We start from the raw sequence: 23,912 nt of genomic DNA on the forward strand, positions 1-23,912 counted from the left end.
TGTTATAGGGGGAAACTCCTTATTTTAATAGCCCATGCAACCCCCCCCCCCCGCACTCTTCACAAATTCCGACCCAACTACGGACTTTGCTTGGTGTCCGTGGCTCACTCACCTCTCCTCCTAGGACATGGAATTCGGCGGGCCGCGATTTTCTGCCTCCTGCCAGATCCACTTTAACACAGCCTGGGTACCCCGAGATTGGCCAACACCACACACACCCCAATCTCCCTCCCTGATCTCTGACCCAGATCTGATCCCCAATGGATGACAGCAGGAATGGAATGGGTGTCTGAGCACAGCCTCCAAAGAGAGTGGAGGGAGATCAGAGCCCACACTCTTCTCTCATCACTCTGGAGCTGCTCTGGAGGAGTTAGGAGCCAACAGTTAGGCTCGTCCTTCCATTATCCATGTCGTCATCCCCCCAGAGTGGCGCTCAGAGACTGGCTGATGTCATGTGTTCTCAGAGAGTGCCGACAACCCGCACACATCAGCCTGGAGTCTGGAGTTCTGGTTTGTGAAGAAAAGGAGGCTGTTAGGAGGGTCTTAATGCTGTCTGGTGCAAACAGGCAATGGGCTGACAAAAGCCTAAGTGCCAGGGTGAAATTTCTAGTCGCCATTGCGCCATTGTGCCTGGCGACTGTGATTTGTCGAGACCTGACTTAGACGTGGAAAGGCTGTATCAGGTTTCCTTGAGCAGTCCTGTGCTTTAATGTCAGCTCAGTCTTGATATGATACAAGGCAAGGGTTAAATATTTACGTTTTTTCTGAACAAACCATTGCCCCAAACTCGTTTGTGTCTGTCATGTGAATACAATTCTTAGCAGTTTGTCACATAATCTCTGGGCTGCATTAATTTACTTTTTTAGGCTTTATTTTTTCTGTTTTCACATGGTGCTCCAACCAGTAAGCCTATTGTTTTTCAGAAGAACAAGCTCTTCCTGCAGAGAATCAGTTACAGAGATGAGACAAACCATTTAACACTAGCAGGGGTGCTTACAATGATCAGATTTTATTTATTTATGTAAAAGCTTTATCCAAAAACTAAACAAATATGTATTGTGTAACTGATAAAGTACTGGCTGGAGTTTGGCCTCAATTTGAAGGTGTATTTAAATCTTCTATTACATCTGACACACCCTCCACCCAGATTGACAATGCTGCTGTCCATAGGTGCCCCCGTGCTCCTTCAGCCAGAGTGGGGGTACTCTAATACAGGAGTTACAGTGGGGATCGAAAGTTTGGGCACCCCAGCTAAAAATTTGTATTGTGCATAAAGAAGCCAAGGAAAGATGGAAAAATCTCCAAAAGGCATCAAATTACAGATTAGACATTATTATAATATGTCAACAAAAGTTAGATTTTATTTCCATCATTTACACTTTCAAAATAACACAAAACAAAAAAATGGCGTCTGCAAAAGTTTGGGCACCCTGCAGAGTTAATATCTTGTACTGCCCCCTTTGGCAGGTATCACAGCTTGTAAACGCTTTTTGTAGCCAGCCAAGAGTCTTTCAATTCTTGTTTGAGGTATCTTTGCCCATTCTTCCTTACAAAAGTCTTCCAGTTCTTTGAGATTTCTGGGCTGTCTGTCACGCACTGCTCTTTTAAGGTCTATCCATAGATTTTCAAATATGTTGAGGTCAGGAGATTGTGAAGGCCATGGCAAAACCTTCAGTTTACACCTCTTGATGTAATCCCCCGTGGATTTCGAGGTGTGTTTAGGATCATTATCCATTTGTAGAAGCCATCCTCTCTTTAACTTCAGCTTTTTCACAGATGGCATCAAGTTACCATCCAAAATTTGCTGTAATTTTATTGAATCCATTTTTCCTTCTACTCATGAGATGTTCCCTGTGCCACTGGCTGCAACACAACCCCAAAGCATGATTGATCCAACCCCATGCTTAACAGTTGGACAGAGGTTCTTTTCATTAAATTCTGTGCCCCTTCTTCTCCAAACGTACCTTTGCTCATTCCGGCCAAAAAGTTCAATTTTAACCTCATCGGTCCACAGAACTTGTTTCCAAAATGCATCAGGCTTGTCTATATGTTCATTTGCAAAGTTCAAACGATGATTTTTGTGGTGAGGACGTAGAAGAGGTTTTCTTCTGATGACTCTTCCATGAAGACCATATTTGTAGAAGTATCTCTTTATAGTGGAATAGTGTACCACAACTCCAGTGTCTGCCAGATCTTTCTGGAGGGATCTTGCAGTCAAACGTGGGTTTTGAATTGTTTTTCTCACAATCCTGCGAGCTGTTCTGTCTGATATTTTTCTTGGTCTTCCAGATCTTGCTTTAACTTCCACTGTTCCTGATGACTGCCATTTCTTAATTACATTCCGAACAGAGGATATTGACATCTGAAAACACTTTGCTATCTTCTTATAGCCTTCTCCAGCTTTGTGAGCGTCAACTATTTTCAGTTTCAGTTTTCTAGACAACTGCTTGGAAGAACCCATGGTGCTGATTGTTGGGGCAAGGTCAGATGAGTCTGGGCATTTAAAACCTTTGAGATTGACATCACCTGGTCTTCCCAGACGATGATTGAGAACAATCCATTACACTGGCAGGTCTCAGCTTTGCAAAGGGGGCAGTGCATGCTATAAATTCTGCAGGGTGCCCAAACTTTTGCAGATGCCATTTTTTTGTTTTCTGTTATTTTGAAAGTGTAAATGATGGAAATAAAATCTAACTTTTGTTGACATAATATAAGAATGTCTAATCTGTAATTTGATGCCTTTTGGAGATTTTTCCATCTTTCCTTGGCTTCTTTATGCACATTAATACAAATCTTTAGCTGGGGTGCCCAAACTTTCGATCCCCACTGTATGTTATTGGCCAGTTCCTCAGGTGAAAACAGAGGAAAAAAGCAAAAACTGATGCAGAAAAGAAAATGGATGCAGCCACTACATCTAATGATTGGTAAGCTGCAATATATGACATTTTTGGTCTTGGGGTTAATACCACTTTAAAAGTAAAGTACATGTTCGTATTAATGTTTTTGTGTACTTTGACTAGAAATTACAGATTTTCTCCATCTTGTATCCATAATCTTGTTTCCAGTTTCTGTCACACAAACAATGAAGTAGACATTACTATATATAGGAAACAAGAAGTTAAAATGAGACTTTTGGGACTCCCGCTCCAAAGTTACATCTTGCCAGGATAGACGGATATTTGTTTACCTAAATACACTTGTTGACGTCTGAACTTAGCAGTGCCTCTACCTGAACACCCACATCATTCTATTTTTGTAGCCTGCGGTTATCCACAGCACAGCCAACATAAATAGTTCCTAAACCTAAGTCCAGTGGGTCTACACAAAAACAAGATCATTCTGTTAAAACAAGCAGATGGCATCATTTAAATACGTGCAAACCACTTACCTGGCCATTTTCCTGAACCACTGATATCTGCAAGAGGTCACAATACACCTTGCATGCTAAACCACATTTCCTTCCTGCTACTTTTCTTAGCTGAATGACGACAAACAAGGGAGAATGAATTCTTGCTGTTTTAGGGATTTACCACATATATTGATCATTTTAATACAAGCTTATCTATTTTTTTTTTTAATTTTGCAAAATGTATCATAGAAGAAACAAAATACAAATGCAATGAATAATGTGCTTTCCCTATGGGGCTTGAACTCAGCAGCCCACAGTATTGTGTAGTGACCAGCATATACAGTGCCTTGAAAAAGTATTCATACCCCTTGAAATTTTTCACATTTTGTCATGTTACAACCAAAAACGTAAATGTATTTTACTGGGATTTTATGTGATAGACCAACACAAACTGGCACATAACTTGGAAGTGGATGATAAATGGTTTTCAAAATTCTTTACAAATAAATATGTGAAAAATGTGTCATGCATTTGTATTCAGCCCCCTGAATCAATACTTTGTAGGACCACCTTTCACTGCAGTTACAGCTGCCAGTCTTTTTGGGGATGTATCTACCTATTTTGCACATCTACAGAGTGAACTTTTTGCCCATTCTTCTTTGCAAAATAGCTCAAGCTCTGTCAGATTGGTTGGTTGGAGCATCTGTGAAAAGCAGCTTTCAAGTCTTGCCACAGATTCTCAATTGGATTTAGGTCTGGACTTCGATTGGGTCATTGTAGCAGATGAATATGCTTTGATCTAAACCTTTCCACTGTAGCTCTGGCTGTATGTTTAGGGATCACTATCCTGCTGGAAGGTAAACCTCCACCCCAGTCTCAGATCTTTTGCAGACTCTTAACAAGTTTTCTTCTAAGGTTGCCCTGCATTTGGCTCCATCTATCTTCCCATCAACTCTGACCAGCTTCTCTGTCCCTGCTGAAGAAAAGGATTCCCATAACATGATGCTGCCACCACTATGTTTCACGGTAGGGATGGTGTGTTCCGGGTGATGTGCAGTGTTAGTTTTCCAGCACATATAGCATTTTGCTTTTAAGCCAAAAAGTTGAATTTTGGTCTCATCTGACCAGAGCACCTTCTTCCCCATGTTTGCTGTGTCCCCCAAATGGATTCTCACAAACTGGACTTCTTATGGCTTTCTTTTAACAATGGTTTTCTTTTTGCTATTCTTCCATAAAGGCCAAATTTGTGGAGTTCATGACTAATAGTTGTCCTGTGGACTGATTCTCCCACCTGAGCTATGGATCTCTGCAGCTCCTTCAGAGTTCCCATGGGCCTCTTGGCTGCTTCTCTGATGAATGCTCTCCTTGCCCGGCCTGTCGGTTTAGGTGGACGGCCATGTCTTGGTGGGTTTCCTGTTGTGCCATACTCTTTCCATTTTCAGATGATAGATTGAACAGTGCTCCGTGAGATGTTCAAAGCTTGCAATATTTTTTTTATAACCTAACCTTGCTTTAAACTTCTCCACAACTTTATCCCTGACCTGTCTGGTGTGTTCCTTGGCCTTCATGATGCAGTTTGTTCACTAATGTTCTCTTACAAACATTAGTTTGTTAGAGAACAGCTGTATTTATACTGAGATTAAATTACACACAGGTGGACTCTATTTACTAATTAGGTGACTTCTGAAGGTGCTAGATTTTAGTTGGGGGTATCACAGTAAAGGGGGCTGAATACAAATGCACGCCACACTTTTCAGATATTTATTTGTAAAAAAAAATTTGAAAACCATTTCTCATTTTCCTTCCACTTCACAATTATGTGCCACTTTGTGTTGGTCTATAATATAAAATCCCAATAAAATACATTTATGTTTTTGGTTTTAACATTACAAAATGTGGAACATTTCAAGGGGTATGAATACTTTTTTAAGGCACTGTATGCAAAAATCGATGCCAACATTTTGTGACCAGCCTGCTATACTGCATCATTCTTTTTGCTAGCATTAAACAGATTTGTCATTGTTGATTTTTTTGTATTTGATGTAAACACACTGGAAGTCTTCAGCTGCCTTGTAAAGTGTCACCTAACCCCCAACACCACCCCCTTTATAACAGAAGATATTCTTGCTTTCTCATTCCTGTACTTTTTACCTATGTGAAATTGTCCTTTGGCAACACGTCAAGAAAGGTGGGCTATAGAAAGGTAGTAATATGGTTATGGATACTTCTATGAATAATGCTTTTTTATCAGGTATCTAGGTGTTCTGTTTCTAACTAACCCTGTTTTCTTATTACTAGCAGAAAATATACCAGGGATGCAAACACATCCCCTGTAATTGCTAACATATTTCAACTTTTTCAACTGACAACCCTAGTGCTGCTAGGTGGAAACGCTAACTACCTAGTCACTGTGCTGCACATGATCATGTGCAACATTTATGTTTCATTAATTAAAGTAAAAAGCTTCATTCACAGCAGCGATTTAGGCCGGTGCAAATTGTAGTGACAGGAATCTTCTGATTCCTGCTTTAACTCTGAGTGGCTACGTGTGTCTGTTCACTATAATGACGGTAGCCACCAGCTGCAGGTGTTCGCTGCTCTCTGCACAACCAGCAGTGGTGATTGCTGTTGTACGCACTTTGTATAGGAGGAACATTTGCCTTTAAAATACACTTTAAAGTGGTTCAAAAGTAAAGCCTTCAGGTTTTTTTTTTACCTTAATGTATTCTATGCTTTAAAATAAAAAACCCCCCCTTATACATACCTGAGCCCTATCACGATCCAGCACTGTAGATGAGAGCTGCGGCTCCCCTGGTTTATTCCTCCTCCCTGGGCACATCAATAGCAGCAGGAGCCATTGGCTCCCACTCCTGTCAATCAACTCCAGAGATGGGGGGCAGGGCCGAGTCCTGCTGTCTGTGTCAATGGACGCACGATTGCCTCCATTGGGATCGACTTCCTATTGGGGGCACCAGCAAGGAGAGGAGGAGCCTGGTGTGCTGGCGGGGGACATGAGAAGAGGAGAATCGGGGCCACTCTATACAATTCTATTGCACAGAGCAGGTAAGTATAGATATGTTTGTTATTTTTTTTTTCTTTTCTTTAAATGTTTTCCTTTACAACCACTTTAAGTGTTATTCCCTCTCGTTTGATTTCATATATCATAACCATGTTTTAAATGATGCTCATTTGAATGTTACTTGTGTTTTCTCTTTGCAGGAAACATGAATGTCATTACTGAAAAACATGGTAGTATCCTAACAATTGGTATTAATAGGCCAGAAGCCAGAAATGCTGTTAATCCTGAGACTGCTGGCCAGCTTGTCCAAGCATTTAATGAATTTGAGAAGGATCCGTCCCTAACAGCAGCTGTACTTCATGGATTCGGTAAATATGTTTATTTATTTTTGAACTGAGACTGAGCACATAGACACTAAAATACATCAATCTCTCCAAAGATATGAGTCCTAGTTTAGTACACAGAAGTCATTTCTTCATTTTACGATTTAATATCCTGAAAGTGGGTAGTGCATAAAATATATACAAAAGAAAAAACAATTACAAAAATATATACAAAAAAACCATAAAAAAGACATACACAATTGGCTATTCACTATGAACTAAAAAGGGAAAAACAGAAATACAGCTTTTACCAAGATTTATCCTGTGACTGGAACAAGTCAGAAGAAAGTCCAAGATTCACCAGTCAAATAGAACTGGCTCTGTATAAATCACCCATGCATATCCCAGGGTCCTCAATTTATTGAAATATGGATGTGGGCTGGACTTTAGCCTTGGCCGATCAACCCTGGGGAATGTTTCCATCCCAGCCCACAGGACTCTGTGTTCTGAAGGAACCAGTCCCAAATGGGCCAGGAATGGTTTGGACCATTGGGTGGGGGATATTATTTCCAACACCAGCATGTCAGAAAAAGAGTAAATAAAATGGATTTACAGGTGTTTTTCGTTTGATTCTGAATGGAGCTGTATCATTTTTAATGGAGGCATTCACACAGGTACGTATACGCATGTAGCCAAAACGAGAACACAACCTCAGCTTGGTAAAACGTGGTTATGAGTGATTAGTCCATTCCATCCTTGCTTTAGATTTCCTTGGTGATTATCTCACATTTATGCTGTCTGTATTTAGGGCCTTTACGGGTCCACGCATATTGGCTTAAAAAACGTCTGTGCTCTTGGCAGAAAAACTGCTAATTTTGTGCTTTGCTGGTACTAGCATTTAGCAGCGTTTCGGAGCTGCTGTGAACAAACCTTTAGTAGTTTGAAAATCGCATTGGATCATACCAATCTTGGTTTAATCAAAATCTTTTAAGGACAGAGGAGACATCTGAGGCCTAATAGACCCCAGATCTCTCAGTAAAGAGTACCTGTCACTGCCTATTTCTATTGCAGGGAATATTCCCTGTGATAACCATAAAAGTGTTAAAAAAAAATTTAAAGGAACATTGTAAAAAAAACCAAAAAGAAATATTTCAAGTGCCCCTGTCCCCTCATGCCCACGCGCAAAGACGAACACACACATCAGTCCCATATGCATACGTAAACAGCGATCGCATCACGAATGTTAAATTGAGTGCAGTAATTCCAGCACCAAATCTCCAGTGTAAATCTAAAGTGGTAAAGTATAAAGGTTTTAAAATGTTGCCTATGGATAATAAAATTTACACAATTTTAAAGCATCACATCTTTGGTATCAATTTACTCGACATAACACCATCTTTTTTATTTTACCAAACAATTAGGTATTATATTGTGTTTTTGTGCATTAAAATAAAAAAAAGTGTTTTCTCTAAAAAAAAAAAAAATTGCTTTTGAAAACAAAATGCAAATACCATGACATAAAAAATTGTAGCATCCACCATTTTATTCTCTAGGACCTCTGCTTTAAAAAAATATAATGTTTGAGAGTTCCAAGTATTTTCAAACAAAAAATACAGATTTTTACATGAAAACAAAGTGTCAGGAAAGGCTTGGTCTTTGGGATGCAATGTAACAGCATATCACTCCACCCCTGTACAACGCACACTAGCTGGTGTGATCAGGCCCTTTGTTACACACATAGGCAAGTCACATGGTCACCAAGTCTACAGTCATTCTTGTGTGAGCCTTACATTTGAAAGGAATCTGACAGGATAGCAATGTCAAAGCTGCCCTTGCTTTTTCATTTGTTTTAACACGGATTATTAGAATTTTTCTTTTATTGCCTTCCATTATATGCCCACTATTATCCTAATTTCTACCTTGAGAGGTAACTTTCCAGCTACAAATCTAAGGCTTGTGTAAACCACGAGGTGGCAGCACATGCATTAATCATAGTTTCCTATACATACAAATGTAAGCAGCATAGCAGAAATGTTCCTTTTCCGAACTGTTTATAATTAGAGCTAACTCCTTCGTGGCCAGGAGCTGCTGTCACTTACGTGAGAAGGGAATGTGTATTCAATTTTTTTTCTTTGGGAGTAGTGGAGCGTTTTATTAATATAAATAGACTCTGAGGTGTATTTAGCAATAATTTAACATGAAGTTTGCTCACCCTTCCTTTTTTTCTGTATTCTCTTTTTATATCTTAGTGGTTTTCATCTGTTTTCCAAAAAGATTCTTCCATCAAACAAAATTTGTCTTTCAAAATTAAAGTGGTTCTAAAGGCTCAAGGTTTTTTACCTTCATGCATTCTATGCATGAAGGTAAAAAGCCTGTGTGCAGCTGCCCTGCCTAGCCCACCCAATCCTTACCTGAACCCAAATTGATTCAGCAATGTTCTCCACAGCCTCTACTGTCTGGGGACTCTTGAGCAAATGAGGAGAGCGAGCGGGCCAAGCTGTGGCTCTGTGTCTTATGGAGGCATAGAGCAGTGGCTCAGGGATGAGAACACAGTGGTGCCCCCAGGGGAGTGGCTTTCCCTGGGGACACTGCTCGAGGAGAAAGTGCCAGGACTGCCAGAGGGGACTCGAAAAGAAGGGGATCGTGGCTGCTGTGTGCAAAATAACTGCACAGAGCAGGTAAGTATAGACCTGTTTGTTATTTTACAAAAAAGAAAAACCAGCTTTAGTCACCAGTCCCACCTCTACGATTTGTGTGCGATTTTTTAAAGACATTGCTACTTGTGAAGATTTTAAATGATTTCTTGCAATTTGCAGTGCGATTTCCGTTATATTCTATGTATATGAAATTGCAACAAAACTGCAGAAAAAGTAATGCAGGAACTACTTTTAGAAATCACGCTGCAGCAAATCGCACATGTTAAGACACTGACATTCATTAAATGCGATTTCAGGTGCAATTTCAATTTGCAAATTGCACCTGAAATCGCACTGGTGTGACCAGGCACTTAGTGTCACTTTAACATCAAAAAAGCTTTGCCCATGTGAAAATTTCCTCTAAAAAAATTCACTCAACATCTGTTCTTCACGGGAAAAAACCTTTAATGTGCTATTTACCCTCTATCACTCATCGCCTGTAGATTTGTTCTAAAATTCACCCAAAATCTACCCATTAGCACCTTGCACATTATTCAAACTATTTCCTGCGTTGAAGTGCGGTATGTGTTTTATTTTGATTGATGTTGTATTTTGTTTTTTTGGCTTATGAAGAGCGCTGAACCTGTTTTTTAATATGAGTTCAGCACTTCATGGTTATTTTTTTGTGTTTATTTTTTTAAAGTTTTAAAAAATTGTATCCCCTTCCTAGACAAAAAGGCATGCAAGGTGGTGCTCACATACCAAGGGAGCGGCTATCATGCAGCTCCCCCTTTCTGATTCTTTCCAAAGACAAGGTCGTTTTGAAACCCTTTCTGATTCTTTCCAAAGACAAGGTTGTTTTGAAACTAAGTCTCTTTCTTTCTAAAGGCGGCGGTTTTTACTTTCCATCTTAACCAGAACTTTGTTCCATTTCTCTGTTCTACTTCAGTTCATCTTAAGGAGATCTCCCTACATTGTCTCTCAGACAAAGTGACTCTTTCGTCATCCTGGAAGGTCCCCGCAGAGTACAATGTGTTTCTTGTTCACCCATTACTCGGTGGATCAGGCACATCATTGTTCAAGCCTACCAGATTAGGGATAAGGTTCCACCATTTCCAGATGAAGCACACTCTGTTCTGTAAGTGCTTTTCAGGCTCATAGGCATCACACATCTGTCTCCAAGATTTAGAAAGTCACCACTTGGTCTTCTGCTCACACGTTCTCCAAACTTTACCAGATGCATGTTCAAGCATCTTCAGATTCAAGCTTTGAACATAAGGTCCTACAGACAGCTTTTAAAACTGTAGATGCCCCCAGTGTTAAGTTTTACTGTCATTTTTTCCTTGCGCTGTTAGCGTTGATGTTGCATGTGTTGCCCTCACCTTATGTAAACTGCTTTGGAACATCCCAGTGTTCCTGAGTTCTACTGTTCCTGTATCCCTGGATAAACAATTAGGAAACATGATTTTTGTACTGACTGTAAAAACCTTTTCTTGGAAATCATCAAGGGACACTTTTTTTGTTTTGTTTTGTGTCCCCCTTCCCTCCTTGCAGAACATACCAACTTAGCACACCAGGCATGCAGACTGGTATTCCCACAGCCAAAGAGCAGCAAGCAAGCAGCTCCCCTGCTATGGTAATAAATGCCCACTTGCCATGGGGGTAGGGGTTCCTTTTGAGAAGGAATCTTTAAAATAATGTGGGTCCCCCTACGAAAACACCAGGGTCCTAATGTCAATGAGTACCGGCTCTTCAGGACTCCCAGTGGTCATGAGGGGATCTACAGTATGTGTCACCTATCTGTAGGTGTCCGTGCCCTTCCTGGTGAAAAAAAAATAAAAGATCCAGCTCAAAAGATGCCTATTTTATTCTTTTTTTAACTAATATTTAGATTTGCAGGTTTTAGAGTTATCTAAAGATGTCCCAAGTGTTCCTATCCAGTGTCAGCAAGTCAGAGAAAGTAGGTGCATAGTCCTTCCTCCTCAGTGCTCAAGCTACTATTTGAACACTGTCTCCCATCAATGGCAGTTTTATGTGCCCAGGGAAGTCTGGGTATGGAGTTTCCTCTGATTTCTCTATGGACATAGGCCAAATATTGGCAATGATGTCAGGAAACCCCTTTCCCAAAATCTGTGCCTTCTTCAGGGCTCAAACACTGTTTGAGAAAAAAGAAGGACCCATACTCCCCTGAACTCCAACCCGCCTTCACTGGATCGGATTGCACAGAACATCCTTGGACATCGCTGGACCCTGGAAAGGTAAATATTAATAACAAATAGAACAATAAGTTTTTTATTCATGATGTGTGTTTATTTCCATTTTATTTTATACCTGCATTATCTTACTTGGCCTGCATGATCTTCATTCCTGGGACAGGGGTGTGGGCCCAGCTCAGCCTCTCCAGCCATATCATCACTTGCACCTGCACCAATGACCCTTTGGGACATTGTTTTCATGACATGTTGATGCCTCCATTGATGGTCACAGGCAACCTTAACCCTTCTTGCCCTGCAGTGTTATTGTGAGTACCCCTAGGGGCGTTCTCTAATTCTTATACTATGGCACAAGAGGAGTGGCCCTGGGGGTCCTGCCAGCTTGTTGGGGGTGTCTGCAGTATTTCTCCCAAGGATCCTGAATGTCCCAGAATGCATAGATCACAGCTTCCTCAGGGGCCTCATTAACCCCTTCTGGGATGGCCCATTTCTTTTGTTTGTCAAGGGAGGAATTCTGTACCATGTCTGAACTCGTTCTATCTTTCCCAGAGTCTTTCTCTAATCTCTTTCTAGCAGCAGCTGCTTTGTCCCATTCAGATGTAGAAGATGAGGAAGGTGCTTTGGCATGTGCAGAATCCTCAGAACCAGACAGAGTCAGAATGCAGACATATCTCCAAAGCTTAAGGACACCTTTTTTGCTCCTTACTGACAAGAGTGCACAGATGTTCTAGTCTGTCGTCAGGCTGATGGATACGGTCTGACAAATATCCAGAACAGGCCTGCTTTTGGTGCATATGTGAAGGACCCTTTTGGCTTAAAGTTGAACTAGAGGCAAAATGTTTAATTTTGTATTTAACCCCTCGCAGGTTTTTATTTTTCTTGTTAGCCGTATGTGTCTTATTGGGAAGATTTCTGCACTCCTGTGACCCGTTTTCAGCTGGCAGCATCTCCTATTCGATCCAGGCTCGGGAAAGATTCTGAATTTAATGTTGGGATCCTCCAGATCCTTCACTAGTAGCTGGCCCAGCCTCAGCATGCTGCTGAAAGCCTGAGCCTGCCCCCTGTACAGTCTGGCTCTCCTGTGAGGGCTGGAGGGGCAGAGAAGAGAGCCAATGACTAACAGTCATTGAGTTACAGTTGAGTTCCACTTTTAGTAAAAAAGCATCTCTTGAAGATGCTTTTTGTATTCTTGGTGAATCACTGGACAGCTTTATCAAGAAAATCATGGAAGGGAGAGAGTACCCTTTTGTCTCAGAATAGACAGGCAAGGACTCTGGTGATGAAAGCTCCTGATCCTGAAAGAAAAAAGGGCTCCTTTCATTTCTCTCAGGTCTCCAAAGCCAAGCCTAGAATTCTCTATAAGCCCTGAGTGCCCAAATCCATAAGTCTCCCCTCATAATGAAGAGCTCCCCCACATGTAAAACTTGGGGTAATGTCTCCTGGCCTTTGTGACCTTCTGGTCCCAGGTCATTTCAGATATTTGGGTTCAGAATGTTGTCTCTGGGCACTACAAACTACAATTTAGCCTCCATCTTATTTCACATTTTCAAACCTGCCAACATCTCTGCAAAGAATGGTGGACTTCCATGCTGCTCTGCCAAGGGGTACTACCCATAGTCCAAGAGAGATAGGGGTTTGAGGGTTCTTATTCCGACCTGTTCACCGTCCCCAAAGATAACAGAAACATCCACTCCATACTGCATCTAAAAGGTTCTCAATAGATTTCTTTGGGTTCAAAACTACAAATAGAATATGCCTGGTCAGTTATTGCATCCCTCCACCCAGGAGATTTTTTAGTGTCTGTGGACATCAAGGATGTGTGTTTACACATCCCCATCTTCCTTGGTACATCAACGCTTTCACAATTACCAATTTGTCTCTTTCCTTTGGCCTCTCCACAGCACCTCAGGTCTTTACCAAGGTGCTAACCCTGATTCTCCTTTTGCTTTGTTTTCAGGGTTTTCCCATTGTGGAATATTTGGACATCCCTTCTTCTGTGGGAACAGTCAGCACAGTCTCTGTCAGCAAATGTTATTTTTCAGACCGAGCAAACCCTCATTATTTGGAGTATCTAGGCCTAATCTTGGACAAACTCAAATCTCTCTGCTCCTACTTTCAAACTCTGCAGTCCAGGTGCCATTCAACCCTCCTCTTTTTGCTTGAGGGTCTTAAACATAATGGTGTCCTGCTTCGGGGCAGTTTCATATTCCCAATTTCTCTCCAGGCCATTGTAACTCAATGTTCTAGCAGCATGGGACAAGAGGGTGCATTCTCTGGATTGTTCCAGTTGCCTAACCATCAGGACCAGGCTTGCATCGGTGTGGTGACTCAAAGTTTGGCACTGGAATCCAGAAAGTCCTTGCTCCCAATGGTTTGAAAGGTGCTCACGATGGATGGTAGCCTGTCAGGTTGAGGAGGAATCCCAGGAACAAGGCAGTTCGGATATCTCTTCAACACTGCACCTCTGTGTTCTGTGAGGACACCTGACCAGGATTTAGTTGCACAATGGCTCTAGGAGTCACTTAGGCAGGACTTCACATTCCAACCTTGACCACCATGTTCATTCCTGGGATGGAAATTAGGAAGGCAGTTTTCCTCAGTCTTCAGCATTTGGACTCAGAAGATTGGTCACTTCAACCTGAAGTGTTTCAAGACCTCCGTCACAGGTGGGGGATGCTAGATGTGGAACTCATGGCTTCCAGGTTCAACAACAAAGTCAGAAAGTTTGTCTCCAGATCCAGGGATACTCTAGCCTTCATAGTAAATACCTTGTTAACTCCATGGGATCAGTTCAGCCTTATGTACAGTATGCTTTTCCTTCTCTGAAGCTCCTTTCTTGCCTACTCAGAATCAAGATGGAGGGCATTCTGTTCATTTATATCACACCAAACTGGCAAAGGAGGATGTTTGTGCTTGGGCATATTCAGACCCCTAGCAGTCTCTCTGTGGGCCCTCCCAGATCATCTGGATCATCTGTCCCAAGTGCCATGTTACTCCCTTGCTTCTCTGTTGCTAGTTTTAACAGTTTGGCTGAGGAACAGGGGCCTAACGGATTCAATATAGCCTATAGCTAGGAAATCAACTTCTTGCAAAGTCTACCATTGCACTTGGAAAGCGTATTTCAATACAAGAAAAACCCATCTCAGGAAAATCCCAGTGGTAAAAACTCTGTCATCTCTTCAAAGACTGCCCTTTAAAGTGGTATTAAACCCAAAAGCGAAAATGTATTGTTTGTATGATTCACTATCATTGCTTCCTACTAATCAAAGCATGCTGAAAGAGGGAGGGGTCGTACTGGACTGTCCTTTCAGTTTTGCTTGCCAGTTTTCTATTTTCCTGAAGGTGATAATATACTCAGTATAATCCAGTGCCCCATATGTGCTCTAAGAAGTGTATTGGGCAAAAATCCTATTTTCAGCACCATGAAAAGCATGTTGGCAAATAAATGAAAAGATTTAGGATAGTTATTTAATAAGATTCACCCAAAATATTCCCACAAAGATTTGTCCAAAGGTGAAAAATAGCTGCTGCTGTACTATCAAGATTTGTCCTGGAAAGATTCAGACTAGCAAGATTCACCCAGTGAATGCCATATAATACAGTTAATTACTGATAAATACACCAATATTGTAAAATGGTATATTCATTTATAAAGCTGTAAGTAATCTTACCACTGATTTTTTTTTTTTTCATTTTCTTAATTTATAGTTTTACATTTTTACTATCTCAATGAATTTTACTTTTTCTGTGTAGAGCAAATTTGTTCCCAAAAATGTTTGCTTAAATTATATCTAAAGCCAAAACATTTTGTAATAGGGAATAAATTAAACGCCCATCTAATGCCTATAGAAACCTATGAAGTGAAAGGAAATCTTCCCAAACTGAAGGAAAATCCCCTCTTAGACATTTACCACCAGAACAAGTGTCCCCATTGGAATATTTCCCTTTTATTTCTTATTCCCATAATAGTGCAAAATTTGGGATTTTCCCTTACTTTCAGTCCCAGTAACAGTGACCACCAGGACAAACAGAGAAAAGATACACAATACTTAAAGGAAACCCTAAAGACATTTACTCACTTATAAGTTTGATGCACAATGTTAAAAGGTACTGTAGGTTCACCTTCAGGAGCATATTACATGTTACATCCATATTTAGGGTATAATATGCATCATGCTCCTATTCACCCATTTCCCGCCACAGAGCACCCATCCCTGTGACAGCAATCAGGGGTTCCTCTCTTCGCACCTGCTGTCACATTTCAAAATTGGCACGGCTGTGCGGGGCTTCACTAACACAGCCATCTCATTCATTCACAACAATCTGTGAATGAGAAAACTACAAGATCTTTCTGCTACAATGGCAGACAGCTTGTAGTTCCCAGTGACCTGCAAGAGTGCTGATGAATGCCCTCATGGTTCATTAACAAGCCCTACAGCGTTCAAAGCCAGTCATAAAGCTGTAGGGCTTGGCTGCAGGAGCTTGATATTGTACCCACAATCTACTGATCGCAGGTGCAATGGTCTGCAAGCTCCTGTGAAACCACATGTCGCATGACATTTGTACACAATGAATGGCTTTCATTCATAGCCATTCTTTGTGTACTTTAGTGATGAGCTTTGTGATTGGTCATAGTGATCATAGAGTACAGACAGGTCCATTCACAACCCGTCTGTACCATGTGATTAGCTGTGGTCAATCACAGCTAATCACAATACTACTCAATGAATGGCTGTGGTTGAAGAGATGTCATTTATAAAAATGATTGCCTATAAAATCATTGTTATAAGCAATAATAGTGTTAAAAAAAAATCCTGATCACCTCCCCAGAGTGGTGCAGTGTCGCTATGGTAACATTCCATAAGCATTGCTAATAGTCCCCAAATTATATTGGGGTACAAACCGATATTGCCTTCCTCCACTTTGTGCCTAATGATCACAGCAGTCCACACCATCATGCAAATAGTTCCCACCACCTATTCTCTGATGCACTCAACTCCAATCATGGACCAACAACATTCGTTATTTGGTCCAAATGAGGGTTTGCCCTATTGGGGTATGAATGGACTTCGGATATAGATATGGATCTTCTCCCCTTTAATATTTCATCTGGTGTATTCTCCTGGTGTATTCCATCGGTCTCTGCCTTCTCCACTGCCAATTATGATCAAACAAATATGGGATAGTCTTTCATAGTGTAGTAAAATCAATACCAAGGATTTAGTTAAAAATTTGCACTTACATTATATATACAGTAAAAATGCCTTTAAAACATGTAAAACAGCCTTTTTCTAGCTTCCCTGTGGCATCAGTGTCACCCGGCTTCTCCCACACGTTACATCATGCCCCATGTGACTTCATCAGGTAAAACGAGCAGGGTGAAACAACCTATTACATAGCTATTGGTAATAATGTAATTTTTAGTGACCATTTTGTTGGAGCTCACCTATTGAGAATGAATACAGTGGTTATGTTTTGGTCATCACTTCATAGAGACTAATGCTGTGGCCATGTTTTTGTAGTCTATAATAAAGGGATACGGTGGCCATGTTCTGATAGTCTCACAATGTAGGAGGATGCAGTAGCCATGTTCTAATAGTCCTTAAATTACTAAAATTACTAAAATAGTCCAGATAAATTAAGATTATAATATGCAACCTGTATATGCTAAATAACCATTTGCAATTTCTTACAATATAGACAATGGCTATAATATATAATTGAAACATATTAAGACACTTGCTGCAGCCATATAAGCTGCTCAGACACCAGTATGTGAACTATCCCATACTGTGTCCCCACACTAATATCTGCGTGGCATAATTTATTCATGACTAATGTTGTTGTTTGCAAGTAGATTGTGAAACTATAAATTATTATAGTGGAGTTCCAGTGAAAATTAAAAAAAAAAAGTCAGAAGCTACAAAAACTGTAGGTTCTGACTTTTAAAAAATGGACACTTACCTGTCCCTCGATCCCACTGTGTCCCCCCGAAGCCAATTTCACCGGCCTCCCTGTGTTCCTGGCGCTGGTATCCGATTCAAACCTTGACCATGATCATTCATGGGGTGGAAATTAGGAAGGCAGTCTTCAGCATTTGGACTCAGAAGATTGGTCACTTCAGATGTTTCAAGACCTCCGTCATAGGTGGGGGATGCCAGATGTGGACCTCATGGCTTCCAACAACAAACTCAGAAAATTTTTATTTTTCCTCTCCAGTGGTTTTTGAACTTTTGCAGAACCCAAAATTGCAGAGACGATGGGTCTTTGTTGTGGTGTGTTAGGAAGCGTTTAGAAACACCAATATATTATAACCTGCATCCACATTGGAGGACATATACAACCCCTTCTGTATTACATGTTATAAGGTCTGTGATTTTATATTTTTTTTCGGTGGTGTACGCAATAAAATCCAATCTCTTTTTGGGTTACTGTTGGCCTTCTGACATCTGAAGCATTAACCGCATTTGTAGAATCCCTTTCCATTGAAGAAGGTTCAGATATTTTCTTTAGGTGGATTCATTACATTTCATACAATTGTACTCCTAGATTGGGGGCTCTTTTGTATATAAATTGGGGTTTTTCTGGTAGGGTCATTGTAAGATGCCGATCTCCCTTCTGAGTGGGCCGGTATTTGCATATAATCTTTTAAATTTTTTTATATTGATGTTATAATCTAATAAAATAGCCAAGTCTTGATTCCTTTCTTTTTTTTGGTGCTTCTCTTTGTTGTAAAATTTCCTTTCTGTTCATTTGTGTGATTTTTGTACTTTATTAGTTACAAATTAATTTTATATCCTTTTTGTAGGAATTTGTTCAACATCATGGCAGCTTGTTGGGAGAAGTATTCCTCTTTTGTGCAGTTTCTCTTGTGTCTCATTAGTTGTCCTCTTGGTATATTGAGTAACCATTGTTTATGGTGGAAATTTACATGGGATATATAACTATTTTGGTCAGTTTAAAAAAAAGTAGCTGTAACAGTTTTTCCATTCAAGTGTCTTAATATGTTTCAATATGTATATTAGAGCCACTGTCTATATTGCAAAACTGCAAATGGTTATTTAGAATATACAGGTTGCATAATATAGTCTCAATCTATCCAGGTTATTTTAATAACTAGAAAATCTACAATTTCTGGGGAAATTGTGTGAAGTGTTCTTGCCTCCACCAGTAGTCTACAACTGGAGTGGGTGGAGTAGCATTTGTCATTCTGCTGGCTGCTCACACACCTGGGTTCCTATGGCAACTCACTCTACAGCAAGGGAAGAGGAGCGGTTAAAAACAAACTGCTCCAACTTGCTCACTTCACTGGCGGTTGCCATCTTCAAACGGTTGTAGTTTTAAAACTATAAATCCTACACAGAAGAGCTTTATATTGTAAGAATCACAAGACCCAGACCTACATTTTGGTGCATAGTATGTCTCTAAAATATTAAAAATGAAGGCACAGTCTCAGTTTAGAAAATGCCCTTCAAATTTCAGGTGTCTAGAGTGGAGTTTCAATGAATGCAATGGGCAGCGTGAGTTGCAAACAAATGATCATATTGTGAAAACTATCAGGACTATGGCTTGGCCGTGGATATTTTTAGTGGCAGCAGGGAAACATATTAAGACACTTGCTACAGCCATATAAGCTGCTCAGACACCAGTATGTGAACTATCCCATACTGTGTCCCCACACTAATATCTGTTGAACGTTTTGATATAAGATTTGTGTAGGTGGGCTTGAAAATGAGGGAGTGATGGCAGTTTAGAAATCATGTCCTGATTTTTCATCTCACACTCTAGCTTTTGTCAGCTCACACTCTAGTTTTGAACATTCCGCCATTCATTCCTATGGGACCAATTTCACCACAAAAACGCCGATATTTCGTGAACTATTTGGCGAAACATTCCACAAAGTAATATTACACCAATCGGGAACAATCTGCACATTTTGGTACGTTACTTGTCTATGTAGTGTAAAAACTCTGGGAGGAGTTAGGGTGGTAAATCTGGCTATAATAGGAATATATATGTGAGAACAATAAGTGGTCTTGCCATGCAAGAACACTTAAAAATAGTAATCCATTGTTTAAAGACTATTAGAACATGGCCGCCACTTCCTCCTAAATTGTGAGACTATTAGAACATAGGCAAGCTTCAACAAAATGACCACCAAAAATGACATTATTACCAATAGCTGTATAATGGATTGTTTCATACCCACACGTTTCCCTGATGAAGTCACGTGGGGCATGACATAACGTGTGGGAGGAGCTGGGTGACGCTGATGCCACAGGGAAGCTAAAAAAAGGCTGTTTTACATGTTGTAAAGGTGTTTTACTAAATATATATTATAAGCGCAATTCTTTTAATAAATGCTTGATATTGATTTTACTACACTTTGAGAGAGACTATCCCATATTTGTTTGATCACATTGGCAGTGGAGAAGGCAGACAGTGGTGGTCTCTTAAAGGGGCAAACACCAGATGAACTATTAAAGGAGAAAAGATCCGTATCAGAGGAACTTCCAAAGTCCATTCATACCCCAATAGGAGAAACACTCATCAAGACCGAATAATGAAAGTTATTGCTTTATGATTGGAGGGGTGAGCACATTAGAGAATAGGTGGTGGGACCCACTTGCATGACATTGTGGAATTCTGTGAGGAATACATTATCTGTTTATACACCAGTATAATTTAGGGACTATAAGCAATGCTTGTGGAGCTATGTGTGGACTAATTTATTTGTTTCTCACTTCTAATTTGATGTATATGTAATATATGTGGATCTTGCATCTTGCACAGGGGAGTGCAGCATGACACATACACTATCACTTAGTTGCACAGTAGGGGAACACATTTATGTGTGAGAAGTACCATTTGCACAAGCTGGATCAGAACATAACAGGGTTGTATATCACTCTTTTCATTAAGTATAGTTTGTTGTTAGTGGTAGTGCGGAAGTTACACCAATTTTCACTATGGTAACACTGCACTGCTCTGGTTACATTATGTAAAAAATAGAAACAAAATGGTAAAAAAAAAAGAAAAAGAAATGAAGAAAGTGAAAGAAAAAGTATTACAATTTTTTCCCCCACATACTGTTACCAGTCAGTATCCCTAATCACCGCCACAGCAGTTATATGATGATTCTGTAATGCACTGGTGACAGTATATTAAAAAAAACCCAAAAAACTCACCATGCTTCTTGCTAAATACCTTGGACTGTTTGCTTTCCAAAAAGGGGTCCTTTGGGTGGTATTTGTACTGTCCTGGAATTTTAGGGCCTCAAGAAATGAGAAAGGCCATTGGTATATCAGGACTGATTAATTTTCAAATATACAGGGCATTTATAAAGTTCTCAGACCCCCTTCACTTTTTTGTTATGTTGTAGCCTGATACTACAGTTGTTTAAGTTCATTTTTTTCTCATTAATCTATACTTAGTACCTCATAATGAAAAAGTGAAAACACAATTTTAGAAATGTCTATGAATTTATTTATTTGTAACAGCAAAATTGAAAAATGTGAAGGGGGTCTGAATACTTAATGAATGCACTCTATATAAAATAGTTTGTAGACTTTATGACTTTCACACAGACTAAATAACATACACTGATTTATTACAGGTACTTATATAATGCCATCAATTTTATGTAGCACTTTACACATATTGTATACATTCACATCACTAACCCTCAAGGAGCTTGCAATCTAAGATCCCTAACTTACATTCATACATACACATTCTTGGGCTAATTTAGACAGGAGCCAATTAACCTACCAGCATGTCTTTGGAGTGTGGGAGGAAACCAGAGTATCCGGAGTACAGGGAGAACATGCAAACTACAGGTGGTGTCATGGCTGAGATTTGAACCAGTGACCCTAGTGCTGCTTGGAAGAAGTGCTAACCACTAGGCTACTGTTCTGCTAAGTTTTGGGTTATTTTTACCAAAGAAATGTTTATATAGCAAAAAATAAAGAACCCAGTCGTGGTTAAATATCACCAAAAGAAAGCTCTGTCTCAAAGAAATGCTAAAAATTTCATTTGGGTACAGTGTTGTATGACTAAGTAATTGGCATTCACGGTGTGAGAGCACTGAAAGCTGAAAATTGGCCTGGGCAGAAATGGGCTGAAGGTGTCCAGTATTGAAATGGTTAATATACCATCTATAACTTAAAATCCCTGGGAACCAAATATGTATGGCTGCAGTTGAAAGTTGGTAAAACTTTAAAGTATGCAATCTCATCTATGAGTAGAACAAAGCATACATTTTAGCATTTAATATTGTGTAACTAGTGTAGGTAGTAAGCTAAAGGGGATTACTTTGCAGTCTTGGTCCCACATGAGTTTGAGTATGAACTGGATTAATTTATCATGTGTTTCATGCAGTAAATATATGTTTTGTACAGACAGCCCAAGCACCGCGAGTTTGCCCAGCACTGTTTCTAGGGTCCCTTGAATCCTTTATAAAACATACATTTTATGTCATTGTACTCTAGCATTTAGAGTAAGTGCTAAACTTCAGTCAGTGGAACTGTTAGAGATGTATTGTTACTTTGGTGCTTTTAGAAGACAGGTGCAAATAAAGCAAGGATGTAACCCATATTCACATTTCAAACCCTTGACAAACTTGTATAAAAAATGACAGAAGCTAATTCTCTAAATATCAGCTACTCAGAAATGAAAGCTGAGTTTTTGCAAAGAAAACCTGCCATCAGGCACAGTAACTCTACCCTAAACACACTAATCCCAGTAGTCGTTCTGACGTATAAGTAGAGGGGCCAAGTGTAAGTTTCCACGTTCCCCTTCACTTTACTTCAAAATGAGATACAGGCTCCTTTTTTCACTGTTTGCTAAGAAAATATGACTTGCACCTTTTGTTACATGACCAGGAAGTCGGGAGAGCTGAGTTGGGAAGCTATTAAGTTTAAACTTTCCTAAGAAACTTGTTTTTATTATTTCACATCCTACATTTTTCATACATGGAAAGAAATCTTTGATAATTGGGCCCTGACTTTGTGAAAGACCTGCTTAGATGGATTTGTTGTGAGTGCAAACAAGATTACATCACTGGTGAAGTCATATTTAACCCATTCTCTCCATCTTGCTATTTTCCTAGCTATTTTTAGTAAAGCTTAGTTAATCAGTTTAATTTCAGCTGTATAATTAAACCATACTACGTACAGTAACCACACTCAGTTTTTAGCATGTAGCCATTTCAGTGGAAAGTGTGAATAATGTTATTGATATCTGACTGTTTCTCATCATAAGTATGAAACAATTTGTGGATGTTCGATAACTTTACTTTATAAAATTCAAATCAAATATTAAATAGATTTTCCACTTCCATGGAAAGTAAAGCATAATGGTTTCTTTTGCAAACGTTTTATAGTAAGTAAATTGTATATGCAAAACATTATGATTGCATCTCAATCAGTGAGCCATGTCTAGTACCAGGGTCCATCTTCCTAGGCCCTTCACTGACCAGCCAACTGAGACGCAGATGATAGTTTAAAACCATCCAGCTGCCTTTTGGCTGCAAGAAAATTTGACTCTTGAAAATGAAACCTACGCATATCAATTGCCTTATGACCAGTGACTATTTTTTTTGTTAATTATTTTTATTCCTTTTAGACAAGGTTATACAAACCATACAAAAATGTACAGGAAAAGAAATACAAAGCAATACAAATCTTTAACACCATTGTGCTTAGCAAGAACATAAACAAGTACTCCACTATGACTGAGTATGCACAGTAAGGTTGTTGACAGGCTTTGAATACCACAAGAGTCATTCCACAATGACATTTATACACATCATCAATATGAAGAAAAGAATACGTAATATGAATGATGCTGCCATATGGCAATGGGGATGTAGTAAACAGGAGTAAGGAGAAGGGACAGTCATGGAGGTTGGCTCTTCCCATCACAGGTAAAAATCTTCAAAGATTTTTCAGTTTATATAGTGAATGTTTGAGTTTGTAAAGAAGAATACAAACACTGCTATTTTTTGAACAGTCTAATATTCACTTTTCTTCAATTTTTTTTAGAGGAACAACACAAATTTGATATATTTTTCTTCATGTTTTGATTTGGAATAGAATGTGTAGTGTTCCCAATGCATTTGTGTGTATGGAAATAAAAGCTATTAGAAGGATTTTGAGCTTTATTCACTTTTTTCAACACACTGCTATTATTTTGAACACAACTGTGTGTATATATATATGTGTGTAGGTATATGTATGTGTATACACACACACAGTGAAGGAAATAAGTATTTGATCCCCTGCTGATTTTGAATGTTTGCCCACTCGCAAAGAAATGATCAGTCTACAAATCGAATGGTAGGTGTATTGTAACACTGAAAAACAGAATAGC

At 39.6% G+C, this 23,912-nt stretch overlaps 1 protein-coding gene across 2 annotated transcripts in view; it reads left to right on the forward strand.

The window, feature by feature from the left end:
- LOC149442045 (uncharacterized) overlaps positions 1–23,912 on the forward strand; it is a 110,833-nt gene that overhangs the window by 20,629 nt on the left and 66,292 nt on the right. For both annotated transcript variants that reach the window (XM_089656586.1, XM_089656587.1), the window contains exon 3: positions 6,569–6,736. In XM_089656586.1, coding sequence (XP_089512712.1) covers positions 6,569–6,736 — 168 coding nt within the window. The remainder of the gene's footprint in view (positions 1–6,568; positions 6,737–23,912) is intronic.

The sequence above is a fragment of the Staurois parvus genome, unplaced genomic scaffold (assembly GCF_062004578.1).
Source record: "Staurois parvus isolate SC_StPar_1 unplaced genomic scaffold, SC_StPar_1.0 ptg000919l, whole genome shotgun sequence".
Classification (NCBI taxonomy): domain Eukaryota; kingdom Metazoa; phylum Chordata; class Amphibia; order Anura; family Ranidae; genus Staurois; species Staurois parvus.